Genomic DNA, 18252 nt, shown 5'->3' with positions numbered 1-18252 from the left:
CTGGTCTGGGCACGTACAGCCTTCACTTCTGTAGCACTGCTGGCATTCTAAAAGAAGACTCCAAGAAAAGTAATCCCTTGACCCAAAGGAATGTATCTTTACCACTTCAGGTCCTATGGCAAGTTGTTGCAGGAGATACTTCTGTATCAAAGGATAGTGGTGGGGGCTTTTAGAACCCTGAAGTTATACCCATAGGAGGCTATCCAATACTACTGTTTTAAGTCCAATAGGATTTATAGTTTGACGAAGTGATTTTTGTATACATTATTCATTTGATCATTACAAAAACCTTATGAAGTAGATGGCAGTTTTCATCGGTCCCATTTTGCAGGAAGGTTAAGTGGTTCAATCTCAGAACTTAAATGCAATAAAGCGGGACCTAGAACTTGCTTCTGACTTGAGATCGAATGCCCCTCCAATGTTTTATACATGATTTGGTTGGATGGACACTGCAAAGAACATAATACCCACCTAGGGTGACCAGCTTTTTGCCCAGGACTTTTCTGGTTCTAAAACTCAAAGAGACCAAGGGCTAGTCTCTGGGTCTAGACACAGTGCCCAAGGCCCACAATGCATTTAAGATCCACAGAAGTGCTCAATTTTAATTACTTTCAACAGCAGAAGAAAAATATGCATTTAATAATAAAATGAAGCCAGCCTGGATTATATTCATACTAACATAGTCACAAAATATAATTTTAATTTGTGTGATATATGTGTGTGTGTAAGAAGGGGCCATGAAGGCAAAAGTACCATATAGTCATAACTCAGCTCTGGGGAACTGGATCAGTCCCTGGCAAACTGGGACTGTGGTTTGCCTTAACCCCTTAACACCTTAACAGTAGTGGCTGGTCATAGCTAAGGAACTTTGAGCTTTCCCATGTGGTGGTTGCCTAAGATCATGAGTGTTGCCTCAGATCTATGATTTCCATGCATCTGGCTTCCTCCCTTCTGGTTATGTGTCAGTTGCTTGAGTTTGCTTTGGCTTCCCTGAGAAGGAGCAGATGCACCCTCTTTGGGCATTCCTGACACCATGCTATGGGTTCTAGCACAATGTCTCTCTCTCCCTCTTGACTATGACCAGGTACTTGTCTAACTCATCTTTTTGTCCCCAGCTCCTAGCTCAGTGCCAGGCCAGGCACACTGTAGGCGCTAAATGCATATTTATTGATTGAAAGAATGAATTAATTGATGGTCTGATTCAACCAATTGCTTGTTATATAACATTGGGGACACTAAATGCCCTGGGACTCATTTTTTCCATTTGCAAAATAAGTATGTTGGAATAAATGAACTGTCAGGTTTTTAGGGAGTACTTTGTGTTATGTATTTGTTATGCCAGATCATGTGACTTTGTCAATGTCATTGAAAAGTGTGCCTCAGTTAGCCATGACATAGTCATTTACAGATTCTTAGTAATTGCTGTGCTTTCTTCCATTCCCATTTTTCTTTTAGGTCCTTACTGGAAGGCAGCATGTCCAATTTTGCCTTGAGAAAAACGTCTCCCACAGGAAATGGTAATGTAGATGTTTCCCTTACTCAGAAAACTTAAAGATCTAAGAAAAACAACACACAGATCCTAATTCTTTACTACAGATATTGAGTGCTTAGAAACAACAATCTAATTTAATTACCCTTGTCAAAGTGAGGCTTAAGAAAAAGTTAGAGTGTTACAGCTTTTACTCATATAATTGTGATTCAAAGATTTTTTTTGGAAAAACTTTGGGCGTTTTTTAAAAAAATGGGTGTTTTTTTAATGTGACCTTCTATGCTTCTGGCTCTCATAAGATCAAAGAATTATTTACTTATAATCAAATGCACTGGGATTTATTGACTATTATTTAGTAGGTACTATAAAAATGTTCCTGCATGTACTTCTGAGTCAAATTTCTTATTGAGTAAAATGGCCAATCGAATAAACTCTGGCTCAGTTTATTCCAGGTTGTTGGTTCTGCCTTCCCAGCAGCTGGATGGGGCCTCATGAGCTGCACCGGCAGTTTCAATTGGCACCTGAGCAGTTGTATATGTTATCTTTTATTATGGGGTGTGGGATTTGTTTTTTCTTGCTGGTGCATCCTACTTGGAAACTGTACTAGACTTGCAAGCCTAGAAGATTGATGCTGGCCAATCAGATGTGCCTCTCCTGATGTTCAGGTTAACAAGCTCACACTCAGCACCACAGTTACATCTCCCAATTTTTCATGTTTGTCTTCATAGATATGAAGAGTTCCACTCAGGGGGCCAGACTGAGACAACAGGGGTTTCACGACGTTAACAAAAGAAGAACTTTCTTACAGGATAATAGCTGGATAAAGAAACGTCCTGAAGAAGAAAAGTAAGAGGGTCTGGAGAGTGGTGGGTGGATGGATGAGCAGCGAGAAGCATTCTCTGTTTGGGAAGCTAATGGCCATCTGAAAAGCAAACGCTTTTCTTTTAAAAACACTTTGTGGCATGGTCTAATTTTTGGTAAGATTTATTAAGCATAAATTGATTTCATCGGATTTTCAAGAGTATCTCTACCATTTTTAATATCCACATACATAAGAGAATGTGAGTCATTACTGAGAGAGAGCCTGGTTGTCACCTAGAGTAGGCATATGTACTTACTTGGTAAACTGAAAAGAAAATGTGACTTTCCAATTTCCAAAAAGGTAACAGTTAATCTATGATAAGGAGATTCCTGATATGGGTTGATCATGTCAGTTGAAATGAACACATAATGGTATAATTCCAAATTTACAAATTTAATAATAAATTCCCAACTCATTTTAGTCCCGTCTGGCCATTTAACTCTAGGTATTGAAAGGGTAGGAAATGTGCTATTACTTTGTAAGGGAAAGTGTTTACCATCAAATAAATTTTGTCTGCTTTGAGCATTGATCCTACTAGCTATAGGTTTAAAGATCTGAAAACTATGACCATAGGCATACAGCCTCATTGCTAACATAGATTTTTAATATATATTTGTCTAGACTATATATTTATTATAAATTATGTATACATTATAGATTATGTGTACAAATATATACATTTTCTGATTTCCTTATGTGTTAAGCTTGATGCTAGATACTTTACATATAAAGCATCTTTAAATCTCAGAGCAAACACAAAAGATAGATATTGTATCCTCCTTTTATAGAAGAGACATCTAAGGCTCAGAGAAGTTAAGTAACTAGTCCAATGACACACAGCTATTAAGTGGGTGGAATTGAGATTTTAACATGGTCTATTGTCTTTTCATTACACAAGTATTTCTCAACCAGAGGCAATTTTACCTCCTGGGGACATTTGACAAGTTTGGAAGACATTTTTGGTTGTCAAAATTGGGATATGCTCCTGGCATTTAACAGGTAGAGCTTAGAGATGTTTCAAAACATTCTGTAGTGCACAGGCCAGCCCCTACAACAAAAAATTGTCAAATCCAAAATGTCAATAGCCCGGAAGTTGAGAAATCCTGAATTACAGGGTACCTGCTCTAAACTATCTACAAATTATTCATATATGGTTATTTGAGGGGCATCTTTGTGGATGTTAAATAAAAAAATCTATTAATTTCTGTTATTGAATCTTATTATATTAAGGAAATATAGGGGTGCTTAGAGACTCACAGTAATTTTTGGAGTTAGTATTATTGGACAACAATCATTGCCTTCTATGAAACAGTACTCATTGCTTCTGTAAGAGCCTAATGTGGCATTTCTATCTTTCTGTAGTGGTAATGTGATGTCAAATATAGACCATAAATTTTGGATTGCAAGTATTTATACAGATAGGTGAAGAGAGAATGTAGAAGACAAATCATAGTTGGAAGGAATGCTGCTTTTATGCCAGGCATGCCTCCTTAAGAAAAAGCCAGGGAAGCCAGCTTGCGTAGCATAGCAGCTACTGAATGAAGGGGAAATTGGCTCTGATGCTTCCCTAACTCCCACTGGCCCAGTTCTAGGCTGTGTGTTGTGATTCTTCTTTGGATAAGAACACACCTGGTGTCTACTACTCTCTCACAAGTTTTAGGAAGAGATACCAAGGAAGATGTGAAAGTTCTCTTGGGATCTTTGAGGGTGTATATTTGCTGGCATTGTTTCAGTTTCACTACTTATCTTTCTTTTTAATTGTCTATTATAATTCATTTATAGCTTAATTAAAAATGGTTACAGAGTGTTGGGTAATGTTAGTGGAGAAGAACCAGGAAAAATGTGGTATTTCAGGTTTGGTTGGGCTGATGTGAAAAAGGTTCAGATACCTACTCTTTGCTTTGGTTCAAGTCCCGAGGCTCTACTACATGTTTTGACATTTCCTAAAATTGCCTGTACTTTCAGGCCCATGGCATAAAGTGAGAAAGACATGGCTTTGGGATTTTATGTATGAAGGTTTATTTTAGGGTTAACTAGTAGAAAAAGCAAAGATTTTGAAGAAAAAGATCTGGGTCCTAGACCCACCTCTGTCACCTGCTAACGTTGTGGTCTTAGGAAAGCCACAAAATGCCCCATCAATTTCCTCATTTGTGAATTGGATATGACAGTGTCTTCCCTGACTAATTCATAGGGTTATTTTAAAGACCAAATAGAACAAACTATGTATTCTCACAGTTCAAAAACTAAGTCTCCTGTGAATTGTCAATCTTCTCAACCACAAATATTGGTACTTGTTTTCCTACATTTTGTCAAGGAAAACTGTCAAGTCCACCAACATATCCAGACATAATGGGCTTAATTAAATTCAAACAATATTTGTAGAAAGCTTTTGTATTTGCCTTCTTGCAGAAAAGGACTTTTCTAATACATATAAAGTAGATGGCCTTGTGTTCCCACACTCTGATAAACGAAACAAAACAAAACACTCATTCATTGTTGAATCATGTGGCAATCTCATGGGGTAAATGATCATTTGTACTGACAAACTTGTTTCTTTTTGCCATGTTCTTTCAAGTGGTGACTGGTTAAAATAGATACATGGTTGTGTTCTTATGCCTGAAGTAAAATAAATTAACCTTCCAAAAAATTGGAAGCTCTCTCCCCTGTCTCTCTCATTTAGTGCTTGGCAAATATTGTGGCAACTTTTCATGTGACATAATTTCATTCTTTCTCTGCAGAGATGAAAATTATGGTAGGGTGGTGCTCAGCAGACACAATTCCCATGATGCCTTGGACAGGTGGGTGTTTAGGCAAGTTACATCATTGACAGAAGCACAAAGATGGTCGTTTTTTTTTGGTTTTTGTAGATGACATGATTTTATATGTAGAAAATCCTGAAGACTCCACACAAAAACTCCTGTTAGAAACAATAAATGAATTCAGTAAAGTTGTAGGATGCAAAACCACCATACAAAAATTAATTGCATTTCTATACACTAACAATGAACTATACAAAAAAGAAATCAAGAAATAATTCTCATTTACAATACCATCAAAACAAATAAAATAATTAGGCATAAACTTAACAAAGGGGGTGGGAGACTTGTATACTGAGAACTAAAAAACATTGATAATGAAATTAAGGAAGAAAAAATAAAGGGAAGGATATCCTGTGTTCATGAATTTGAAGATTTAATATTGTTAAAATGTCTATGCCACCCAAAGTAATCTAAAGATTTAGTGCAATCTCTACCAAAATTCTTTTTTTTTTTTTGTCCAAAAGATGGTAGTTTTGAAAGAAGACTTATTCAAGTCCGCTGAATCTTTGTAGCTAGCCTCAGGCTTTCCCTCATATTCTGGGCAGGTGAAGAAGAATCTAATATAATCGGGGCTTACCACAGGGCACCAGTGGTGCTTCTCCAGCTCTGTTCTCCCAGAACTATGGCTTGGAGGCAGAACACAATCACACCTCTGTCCCCTTCGCAGAGATGGTCCTCCTCTTATAGAAACATAACCAGGTGAGATATCTCTGAGCCTTATAGAAAGAATCCCAAAATACAGAAATAACAGCTCCAGAGTTCAATTGCTTTATGGGAGAATACAATTCTTTTTGGAAACTCCTGGGCTTGTGGGAAAACACTGATCCTCAGTGGCAAATAGACTTCCAAATGCAAGTTGGTAGGAAAATTCAGACAAAACTTGTAATCACAATGATGTAAATCATCTCAGACCGATCAAGTAAATAGATAATATTTTTATTAAAACACATCTCTACTTGGAATGCATACAAACAACCACACCCATCGAACCTAATTATTTATCAGATGCAAGTTTTATCTGGTCTAGTGGCTTGTGTCTGTTTCTCACCAAGAGCTACTTAGTGAGGAAGTATGGTTGTCTTTCGTGGTGTAGATTTTAAAAAGTTAAGTAGACATCTTGAATATGTCTATTTTGGAAACTTTTATCTGTGAATTTCTTTCAACCGTTTTAAACCTTTTCATAATTTTGACCTGTTTTCTATGCAAAGTAGCCATTTCATTTTCCTAATACTAGCGTTAGTTCAGCTGATTCGCTGTTCTGTGATCTGGCAGACTCTCTACCTAGGTCCACTCCTAACTGTCATGATATTGAAGATTACAGTCTGATTCTCAGTTGGCCCTCATCTCACCAACGAAGGGGAGGCTCATTGAGTTCAACCACCAATGGAAATTACTCCCTCCATTTTATTGACCCTTCTCTTGAACTACTAAAGAACATAGACACTTGTTTTGAAGGGTGATAGTGAAAACCAAGCTTCATATTCTTAGTGTTCATACGGTGTGCTTTAGGATAACAGAAACTTAATGCTTTCCATGTCTGTTTTGTACTTTAAATTATATTGGTTGCCTGGCCCCTCCCTCTTGGTGGCCAGCATTTTGGCCAAAGTAGCACATGAGGCTTTTATCTTTGGTAACAACAATCTCTAAGCCCTAGACCTACAACTAATATCACAGAATACACCTCCCTCAAAGAATAGGGAAGATTGTTTTTCTCCTGGCACTTGCTCACATTACGCTGCTTGTAATTTTTCTGCCCCAAGGAGGCTGTCTTTACTTTGATGTTCATTCAACAGCCACTTTGGAGCACCTACTACGTGCTGGCATTGTGCCAGGTGCCGGGAATACAAAGATGTGTGAGTCACAGTCTTTGACCTTAAGAGTTCTTGCATTCGTGGAAAACTATCCATAAACTAAAATAAAATACTAAAATTTACCATGGAAAGTGCTATTGTAGAGGCGTATGAGCGTGATATGGAAATAGGAGAGAGAGACTGACTGTGCCTGAGTAATTAATTGAAGACCTCACCAAGGAAGTAGTCTTTGGTGTTGACACTGCTTCTTAAAGGATAAGGAGGAAAAGTTTCTCAAGTAGGCAAGGCTGGCTGGTGGGCATGGGGCGGGAAAGAAGCACTTCCAGCAGAGAGGACAATGTGTGCCGAGTGCAGGTGTAAGCAAGGACCGAAAATAAAGGAAAAGGAAAATAAATAATATGTTCTCCTAACCTTAGATGACAGCTTCATATTATCTATAAAGTAGGAGATTTTCTGTGTATGTCTTTCGATGGATTACTTAAATATGTCAAATAAGGCTAGTAGACAAATAGTGCCTGTGGGATGCCACTGTGAGCCAGATTCTGTGCTAAGGACTGGGGACAAAACAAAGTCCCCTCCTCCATAGACCTTGCCTCCTAGTTGAAGATGAGCCAGGGGAGAGAATAACACAATATAGTAGAAATAACACAATGTAATGTGTCTTGTTGTGATAAGCTTTAGAAAGATTACAGCCTGCGAAAGAGATATAAAGTGATGGTGTCTGTTGAGGGGCTGTTTTATGGAAGGGGTCGGAGGGCCCTCCAGTACCTGTTTGCATTGGAACCTTATACACAATGGCGAGCCACACCATGATTTCACTCCGAGGTTTCCTCAAAAACCTGGGGAGTTACACTGGGCATTTTTCTATGCTTTTTTCTAGCCTTAACTGATACTGTTCCCTCTACCTCAGTTTGAATATGTTCACATCTATTTATCTTCCAAGGCCCAGCTCAAACTGCGCCTCATCCACAAAACCTTCTCTGGTTTTTACATTTGGAAATCAGCTTTCTCAGCTTAGAACTTTGTTGTACTTTACCTCTGAGCCTCTTTCATGACGCTGACCACTTTCCGCCTTTGGATGTACATACCTGATTTGTCTGTCTTGCCCTGTGTGGGTAGCATCTATAGTTATTTTATTCCAGATGTCTTCATGGTCATGGGCATAATACTTTGTATATTGCCGACTTCCAAATTCATGCTCAATTAAAATATAGTAGATCAAGTTTAAAATTGAATCTGGAGTATCCAGTCTTAGTAATTATCCTAATTCAATACATTTGATCTGTTGGCTTTAAATAATGCTTTGAAATGTAAACACAATAAATCATGGTATAATTCCCCAAAGAACTTGCTTTTTTTATATTGCAGGATTATATGAGGCATTAAACAGGCTTTTTTTCCCCTTTTGGATCAGTCTGATCAGGATATTTTCACTGCTTCCACGATCGTGATTCCTCCTTTCGAGTCTCCTGTCCTTCCTTCCCTTAATTTGTTTTCTTTCCTCTCCTCCCCTGCCTTCTTTGGCTCATTTGTCTTCCTCTCTTCTTTGCTTTCCATCTCTCCTCTCCTTACTTCTCCCTATCACTCTTCTTTTTTCCTCTTCTTTCCATACCTCTCCTTTCTCTCATCTTCCACGTTCTTCTTTTTCATTTCTTTTCCCAGATTTTCCTGTTTCCTCCTTTTTCTTTCTTTCTTCTCTGTCCCTCCCATTCTTCTGCCAGTGAGTTCTTTTCTTCCAACCCTGTCCACGGTGCTGAATGTTCAATAAAGCATTTTAGTATTTAGCCCACCGTGCTGGCTTATGGCACTGCTAAAACTCTGCAAACTAAACGTAGCTGATTATAAGGGATTGAGTTCCTATTATGTAAAAATCAATAGCATTGAGGAGAGTACATATTAGTTATTAACCATTTTGTACGTTGTGTTGTTTGTTTTACATACGCTTATCCCCAATTTGAATATGTCACATTGTAGTTAGAAATAATTACAGCCAGAGACGAATCCTTTATTAGCATAGGGAATTGGGTTTGCCATAATTTATTCTATCCGAGTAAAAAAAAAAAATTTGGAAGATTTGGGTACTCCAAATCTGTCTTTCCTTGATAACATGTACATTTCCTACCTATATAGGTCAAAAGTTTGCCAAATGTTTGGTAGGTTTTGTAAACTATGTTTGTGTTATTTATTTGATCTTTTGGTAATTATTTTTGCTATAGGAAAATACATGAGAGACAAGAGCCAAAAGCTACAATTAGTCGGTATAGATCTGATGACACTTTGGACAGGTAAGGTGCTTTTGAGCCATGTAAGTGGAATGCATAACATATATTGAATTCCCTGTCTTATAAAGTTATGAGGTGTTTAATTGTTTATCAAAATATGCTTTGAACTCCTGATATTTTATTCCCAGGGACAGGGGCTCCAAGGATTGAATTATCTTCTTCAAAACTCCCAAAATCTTGACTAGATACATTGTTTTCCTAAAATTCTGCTAACAGTAGATTGATATGAAAAATTCTGAGAGACACTGATTTGAGTACAGGTACGGTGGGCACTACATGGAATCTGTTCAATTTAAAATGAAGAATATAGTTATTTTTGTGAATATGAATAGGTCTTGTTCTAACATTTGGTTCTTCCATCTTGATGGTGTAAAAACGGCAGTTTCTGTAAAACTTTTTTATGGAGAGATTGCAAATTTTAATAATACAATAGTCTTGATACACTGTAGGATAAAGACATTAGCTCTTTACAAAGTGAAACTGCTCTTTCAGCACTAGAGTCACTACATGGCTTGTAGAATGAGTCCATTGTGTTGTGCCTGTTATTAGTTTCCTCTTATGTCAAGGAAAAGTCTCACCTCTATAGAGAAAATTGGGAAACTTCTATTCAGGTTGACATGCAATGCCACAAATAACATTTTTAGTTTAGATTTGGTAGAGATGCTTAGTAAGCATAAGTAAAGGACAAACTTAACATCTTTCATAGGAGTCTAAGCACCATGGACACCCCAAGCCAGTGATAGCTGAGTTCACTCCCTGTAGCTAAAGATATGCTGCAGTTGTAGGCAAAAATGGTACCTACTGGGTTGTGATCAAATATGCTGAAATTTACAGCATCTAATAGACTCTGTATTCAGACTATGCTGGTGTTGATTAATATAGCGAATGTATATACTTCTGTACTATTCATAGGCTTTCAAAGTCAGTCTCCCTAATCAACACTGGTATTCTAAGGAGATGGCTCTCTCTTCTTTTAATTATCAGCCTTATCAAAAATGAGTTTGCAGAAGTTAATGTACAAGATCTCATCTCCACAGAAGTGCACGAAGAAGAGGTAGACAAAATACTTCTGTTCATTTTTCCTGGCCTTGCAGACTGTCCTATCGCATAGTTAATTGAAGAAGGAAACGCTATTTCTAGGAATGAATTTTAAAGTGAGATAATTGAACCTCAATAAAGGTGGGGGATCCAAGCTTTTGTAGGCTGTGTGTCTGAAAGTTTTTGTCAGGCCAGTCAAAACACAGCCTTGGAATGTTAGAAATGGTCTAGACCTCACAGGGGTCCAGTTAAGTCATTCTCAACTGTAGCTGCAAACGAGAACCACTGAGGAGCTTTTAAACTTTATTGACACACCTTGGTCCTACTGCCCCTCATTCCCCCAATTCTGATTGAATTAGCCTGAGGTGGAACTCAGGCATTTTTTTCAAGCTTATAAAGTATTTCTAATGTGCAGCCAAGACTCAGAATCATCAATATAGCCCAAACCATTCACTTTATACACTAGAAAATGGGGCCAGAGATTAAGGGATTTATTTACACAGAGGTTTAGTGGCATACTGGGGAGAAGTGCCCTGGTCAGCTCATTTGCAAGGCAGTAAATGTGGAAATGGAAGTGAGGAAGAAAACACAGGAATCAGTAAAGAAAGGCAAGTCCTGTTAGTAGGAGTTGGACTTTTGTAATGTGGGCCACTCCAAAATGCAAGATGTGAACTAATTTTAGGAGGAAGATGATCAAATATATCTGGTACGTGTGGGTGCATTTTAATAATGCATTTGTTTTAGTGAATACGAGAAAAGTGATGAGTTTACATTGGAAGAGTTCTCTATTAAAATATAAATATATGGGTAAAATATGAGGTGTGCTAAAGAAACGTAAGTAAATAATAAAGTATATACTTTGCAGATATGGCCCAAATCCTGAAGGTGGTTGAATGACTAATTCGGAAAACCTAGGTTAGGGAGCCCCCTAGTGCTCTATTGTGAAAGTATAACTTTTGCTTTGGTTCTTTTGATCATATTGCTAATTATAGTGTTTCCTGTCTCCAAGACCCACTTCTATTAAAACAACCTATTTCATATCACATGTTGACAGAAACTTAAATTCCAAGATAAATATAAAATTAGTCTCCCCCAGCAATAAGAAATTGACATATATGTTGGAATGGTGGTTTAGAGTTCTTTCCATGACTGTTAATAGATGTATCCCTCTGGTAGCATGAAAGAAATCGTGAGAAGTGAAGAATAATAACTAAAGGAAGACATGTTAACCTAACATATGAGTTTGGGGGACAATCATACTACAGAATCAGATATATGACATTGGGTCCCAGTGAAAAGACTTGGAGATAGATTACTTCCCAGTTGTGAGGCCAAAAGAAAGTCACCCAACTTCTCTGAGTCTCCATGTCTTTATCTATAAAATGAGAATAATTACACCTACCCTGCAGGGGTGTTTTGAAGAGTAGAGAAAAGATATGAAATGACCAGCAAAGAATAGTAGGTAGCTATTTTTATTATATTTAGTACTGTCCATATAAATTGACATTGTGGAATTTTAATTAACTTTGTTTAATTTTAACATCAGAACCCACCTTGAGAACATTTGCTATTAAGGCTCCATTTACTTTAGACATATTGCTGTTTTCAATATACCAGAGTAGCAATTTTCCGAGATTATTTTTATCTTCTATGAGGATCTCATAGATAGCTATGAAGTCTGACTAGGGTTCCCACAAAATATTTAAGATTTAAGATTTCTGATTACCTGACATTTCACCTATGGTATTCACAGTGATTTACTGCAGAGCCCTTGAAATTGAAACATCTCAGAGCTTCAGAGGCTTCAGTTAGTGCAGGGGATATGATCCTGGTCTTTGGCCCACTGATGGTTGTAGACGTGAGTTTTTTTACACATGGATTCTAGGATATGTCCATATTAGTGCCTGCATTGTGAACGGTCTGTGGAGAATATGGAGCTTTAACTAAAAGAAGACATGTTATAACATGGAGTGTTATAACCCGTTATTTATTCTTCCTTTTGTATTCAAGAGTTAGCAGTTTGTGGTATTACATAGCATAAACAGAAGCTGTTTGGAGTTGACTCAGAAATTTAACGTATTAGAGTCATTACCCAATAGTTTAGTTACAGATACCAAAATGGCATCTAGAAATTGAAATGATTTTTAGCTTATGACTAAAATAAGCAACATTTTATTTTAAATAAAGTAATATTTTTCCCACATGACCTTTTTTAAAGAGAGGTAAAGTCAGTGTCCACCTTAGCAGGAACAGGTTATTTCAAGCTGTGTCCTAAAGTTGATCGTGAAAGCAGAAGTTTAGGGAAAGTTATAGTAGACCTGTAGTGTGCGATCAACAGAGGAGTCTTACTGATCTTTTGTTTTCCTGAGCTTAACTTTGCTGTACCCTACTTTCCTGAAAGCTTGCAGAATGCTCCCAAAGACAGCCCCAGTTCTTAGGAGGAGCCTTCCTATCTGGTGTGAGACAAGGAAGGAAGGAAGAAGGGCTGAGACCCCACTGTTGGCATGGAATGATAACCTTCCTAATTTGTATTTCCTGATCCAAGGGGCAGACAGACACACCTTTTCCAGATCTATGAGATTAGAGGGATTAAAACCTCTGATGGCCATTAGGAGCTATTAACTAAATGTATTAGTCAAAGTGACCTAATTTAACAAGGCCCCCTTCTCTTCCCTAAACCTAGATAGTTTGACACAGTATAAGGTACTGCTTGACTCATCAGAGTGCAATGTGATTTGCTGGAGTCTGTGCAGTGACTCAGGGAACAAGTCCTTTGCGTGTTTTAATGCTGCCGTCTTCAACCCATGGGCTCCAAAGCCATAGTAGAAGGGAAAGAAAGAGCGTGGAAGATTATGCAGCAGGTTTTTGTTGGGTCTGGAAGTGGCAAATAACATTTCTGCCTATACTGTTTAGCCTAGAACTCAATCACATGGCCCCAACTTAATCGCAATGAAGATTGGGAAACGTGGTCTTTCTGTGTGCTCAGGAAATAAAGTAAATGAGTTTGGCAAACACATAATATCATCTATGCCACAAAATATTGTAAAAATATTTAAGTAGTCCATTGATGCTTTATCAACATAGGAAGTACTGTCATTGACTAGATATATTACTGAACAATAAACTATATAAAAGTAGTTGATGAGTTAAATACTCAGTGAGTCAGAAAGGCAACCTGGAAAAAGGCATAATACTTTTAAAATTTCAAACTACATTAAAATAGCCTCATAAATAGATTTTGTCATCATAAGTAGCTTTTTTTAAACTGTAAAATTTTCTAAAATGTAACACCTGAAAAAACAGTTCTCTTTACTAGAGAATGGTTATGTTGTGAAGTTATTCTAGCATGAAAGAGGCCTGAAAAGAGTTTAACAATCTAAATGTTTATCCAGACTTTTGTCTTGTTTCTTTATAAAGGATCTCAGACAGAAATGATGCTGCTAAAGTGTATAAGGCCAATACCTTGGATAACCAACTAACCAATAGGTACCAGTATCTACTAACTTTGGGAAAGGCTCAAGTATAGTATTTTTCTAAGTGTTAATGATTTACTTACAATTCTTTGATCCTACTTAATATCCTTCTGTAAATTTTTATCTTCTATATTTTAACACAAAAATTCTGGAGTAAATTCTTTATTCCTGCTCATGGCTAGAATAAAATCTTGTCTGGCTTAAAAATCAAGAGAGCTCATTGCTTCTCAGGGGTGGGGAACCTGCGGCCTTAAGGCCACATGTTCTCTTGCAGCCCTAAGGCCACATGTGGCCTTCTAGATCCTGAAGTGTGACCTTTTGACTGAATCCAAATTGGCTGCATGTTCCCCACCTTTGCTTCCAGTCATCATTCTTAACCACATTTATGTTTCTATTTAAGGCGTCCTGGTGACAAAATTATGAAATGCATGCAAATGAAAATTTTAAATTCTTATTATTAAAGAAAATTACTGAACCCAACAAACAAAAACATTGGGCTTTTAAGAGATATTGGGTTTTCCCAGAAGAAAAAAAAATTCCTTTGGAATCTGGTACAAGAAATAGAATCATGGAATCGCCTTATCAAATTTATTCAAACATTGATACTTTCTTTTTCTTTCTCTCAAATAATACTTAACTTTTAATAATAATAAGTCTAAATTTATGGACAATTGCAAATAGATGCAAGTGTTAATTTTTTGTTACTGCTGAAATTTTGCCTTTGTTTTTTCCTCTCTGGTACCAGGAATATGTCCACATTTAGATCATCGGAAGCAACAAAGTCGTACGTACTTTCCTAATTTCTTCATATATGTTCATGAGAATATAGGGTTTACCTCTCTTTTATTGGAACACAGCCACAGTTTTATTGGAACACAGTCACACCTATTGCTCTGGCAGAGTTGAGTAGTAGAGGTCAGATACTGAAAAGGTCTAACAAAGGTTCAAATATTCATTCTCTGGACTTTTGCAGAAAAAGTTGCCGACTGTTACTCTAATCAAACACCAAAGTTTGGGTCATCCTTTTTTCTTCCTCTTTTAGAAAATCTAGACTCTATTTTTTCCCCACAAAGCTTTGTTTCCCTCTACTCCTACTTGCTTCCCCTACAGCTCACTTCCCTTCCCACATACCCTTCACAGCTACACCTCCTCTTTCAGGGAAAATTGAGTTGTGCAATGATAGGTCTGCTCACAGTCTATTTAGGTGAAATGCATTACTCCTGGAATGTACTACTGGCGGTTATAAGCAGCCCAAATTAGATAGAGTTTTTTTAAACTTAATTGGCTTTTAGATTTGTATTTACATGTAAAGTAATTCTCACACTGGACCATACCTCTCAGTGCTTGAAGCAGGCATGGATCACTTCCATTTTCTGAGGGTCTGAATATGTTAATAAATGCTAAATAGAGACTTAAAATGATATGATTTAAAAATTCTTCTTAAACAAACTAATGTTTCAATGCAAAAAATTGCAATATAATTCAGTTAGTCACAACATAATCACAGGATTAAAAAATATGAATCCATGGCATATCCGAACTGATTGGTGTGAATTTCAGACACACAATTAATGTCATTTTATGAATGACTCCTGCATTCATTCCTTTCAGTTTTAGCTAGTTGTATGAGAGCCTGACAATTTATAAATGGGTAAACTAAGGAAGAACTTTTTTTTTGTTGTTCTTCCATCCTCAAGGGAAACACTTTGTGGTAGACAGAGAGCAGGCAGGAATATGAATAGATTATAAGATCTTTCAAAGGTGGGGTAGAATGAAAAAGTGAGGAATGTGATGATCTGTTGTTTTTGTCATTAAACAGGCAACCTGGTGGTTTGTTGAGTGTAAACACTGCTAATACCACAGCTTCCACCTCTGCAGCTACTCCTGTAAAGAAGAAGAGGTAGGATGAGAGCTCCTTGTGTCTGCCTCTTGCTGATATCCTGCAAAGGACTGTTCTTTATTGACTTTTGAACCAAATCCTCCACCAAAACTCCCAGGCAGTGTTCAGAGCTTGATCCTCTCCTTCCCGTGGATTCAGCGCCTACATTCTATTATTCCCAAACTTCAGTTCTTTCCCCCTACAATCTCCTTTTCAAATACACAGTCTTCTCTCCAGTTGCCTTAGGGCCTCGAGTTTCTAGGTAATGTCTTTGATGATAGAGCTCAGATGTTAAACGGCAGGCTACTTCGGGTTACGTGTTTTATAGAGTCCTGCTACAGGGAATGCCTTAGCCTGAAATAATGATCGATGTATGGCCACATGTTGCCATGCTCCTGAAACCAGCCTGCTCTCAGATTGGGCTGACTCTACTTCCAGTGCAGAGTCCATGGCCATCTCTCAAGACATCTGTCTGTGTTTATGTGATTATTGCCTCTTCCTGTGACTCCTCTGCGTGGTTGCCCACACTCTGCTGGAGCTAGGTTCTATGTATCTAGTAGTTAAGGAGGAGCAGTTGGACCTGTGGTGGCCTGGATGGTCTTCATGGCAGGGAACATGATGGTGAAAGAGATTTTTGCGTGTTGAAGAGAACACAGTGCTAGTGAATCATGGTGCAAATGGAAAACAAGCATTCATAAATATCAGTGATTTTTAATTTTCTTATTTTCTTTGCCTGGTATAGGGTAGGTGCTCAGTATTTGTTGATGGACTGGCTGACTTTGCCATGGTGATGCTGTAATCCTTCTGGAGAGAAATGACTGCTTCTGTTTTCCCTGCAGTCGAGGTTCTGGTTATAACTGCAGAGTCTCAGAAAATGTCATTCACCTTTCCCTTGATCCCAAATTTCACATTCCCTTGATGCTTTGTCTGTTTAAAACAGATTCCTAAGGTTGAAAGAGAAATTTAAGATCAGTTAGTTCAATCTCCTACCCAGTGCAAGAATCTTTCCTCTGAGAGATTAGGCACAATTCAGGACCACTGAAGCCAGCAGTAAGATTCTCACTATTTTATGATACACGTTTGACTTGCTCTCCTGGGTGGCATCTACTCCTGACATTGAGCTGGAATTTTTGTTATTGACTCCCAGCTGGTCTTAGTTCAGTCCTATGATGCCCCAGAGAATAGAGCTACTTCAAGAATTTAAAGCCAGCTCTTCTGTCCTCCTTATCCCAGCCTTTCCTTCTCCCATTTGCATCACGGTGCTCTCAACATCTTCACTTTGGTTCATATCTTAGTGTTTTTTTTTTTGACAGAGGCCTTAACTATTGCTATCAATTAAAATGATGTCCTGGTGGTGTGAGGACATCTTTCTGATTAAGGTTAAAGTTGAGGTTAGTGTTGCTATGGTGCCATTTATGTTTTCAATATTCTTACTTGCCAGAGTTTTCTATCACACTTTTTTTTTTTAAATCATGTTTCAAGTAGGGCATAAGATTGTTATTTCTGTTTTGAAGTAGTTTCAGTAGGCAGAAAAATAGAGAGAATAACATAACATGATTAACATCCATGAACCTACTATCTAGATTTAGCAATTGTTATTATTTTCCAGATTTGCTTTATATTTCTTTTTAAAGAAATGTCTATTATTTAGTGCCAAACGAAATGAGAAAAGAAGTTTTGAAGGAGCAGATAGCCTGGAATGTAGGATATTTACTTCCTATTTCATTTATGAACTAGTGTTCATTTTATTTCTAAGGCCTTGTATAATCTCATTGTCTTTTTAATTGTCAAATTATTTTCAGACAGGTGGGTGGGATCAGCCTTTCAAGCACTATGTTTATTACTACTGATGTCATTTCTTAACAGACAGTCCTGGTTTCCGCCACCCCCTCCAGGTTATAATGCCATCCTGAGCACAGGTGCCAGCAGAAGGTAAGGGAAAGGTGTCATATGTAATTGCAATGCCATTGAATGAAAGAATGTGTCAGACATTGACAACATGTAATTGTTGCTTTGGAATAATAATAATGGATGCTTTGGAATAAATTGGAGGCAATTTTGTGAAGTTGAGCTCTGAACAAGACAGTGCCCAATGGGAGTGAGGTCAGGGCCACAGGTCCCCCTGGTAGGAAATCTGACAAGCTATGAGGAGTAAGCAGGTGGCTGTATTAGTTTGCTAGGGTTGCTGTAATGAAGTGCTGCAAACTGGGTAGCTTAAGCAAGAGAAATTTATTGCCTCACAGTTTTAGGTGCTACAAGTCCAAGATCAAGGTGTCAGCAGTGTTGGTTGGGTAAGAGAGAGTTTGTTCCATGCTCTCCCTAACTTCTGGTGGTTTCCTGGCAATCACTGACATTGCCTAGTTTGTACAAGCATTATCCCGATCTCAGCCTTCATCTTCATATGGCCTTCTTCCTACATGCATGTCTGAATCCAAATTTCCCTTTCTTATAAACTCACCAATCAAACTGGATTAGTGGTCCAGCCTACTTCAGTGTGATCTCATCCTAACTTAACTAATTACATGTGCAATGACTCTATTTCCAAGTAAGGTCACATTCTGAGAAATTGCAGGTTAGGATTTCAACATATGAATTTTGG

At 37.7% G+C, this 18252-nt stretch overlaps 1 protein-coding gene across 1 annotated transcript in view; it reads left to right on the top strand.

Moving 5' to 3' along the window:
* The first annotated feature begins 1474 nt into the window (after window positions 1-1474).
* Window positions 1475-18252, top strand: part of SCEL (sciellin) — a 116623-nt gene continuing 99845 nt past the window's right edge. Inside the window, exons 1-8 of the mRNA XM_012637758.1 lie at window positions 1475-1517; window positions 2218-2335; window positions 5090-5149; window positions 9198-9266; window positions 13719-13787; window positions 14520-14558; window positions 15594-15674; window positions 17520-17585. Of these exons, the coding sequence (XP_012493212.1) occupies window positions 1475-1517; window positions 2218-2335; window positions 5090-5149; window positions 9198-9266; window positions 13719-13787; window positions 14520-14558; window positions 15594-15674; window positions 17520-17585 (545 nt within the window). The remainder of the gene's footprint in view (window positions 1518-2217; window positions 2336-5089; window positions 5150-9197; window positions 9267-13718; window positions 13788-14519; window positions 14559-15593; window positions 15675-17519; window positions 17586-18252) is intronic.

This window comes from Propithecus coquereli, unplaced genomic scaffold (genome assembly GCF_000956105.1).
Source record: "Propithecus coquereli isolate 6110/MARCELLA unplaced genomic scaffold, Pcoq_1.0 Scaffold123, whole genome shotgun sequence".
In the NCBI taxonomy this organism is placed as follows: Eukaryota; Metazoa; Chordata; class Mammalia; order Primates; family Indriidae; genus Propithecus; species Propithecus coquereli.
Note: the sequence above shows the minus strand (reverse complement) of the source record. Positions and strands in the feature narration are given on the sequence as shown.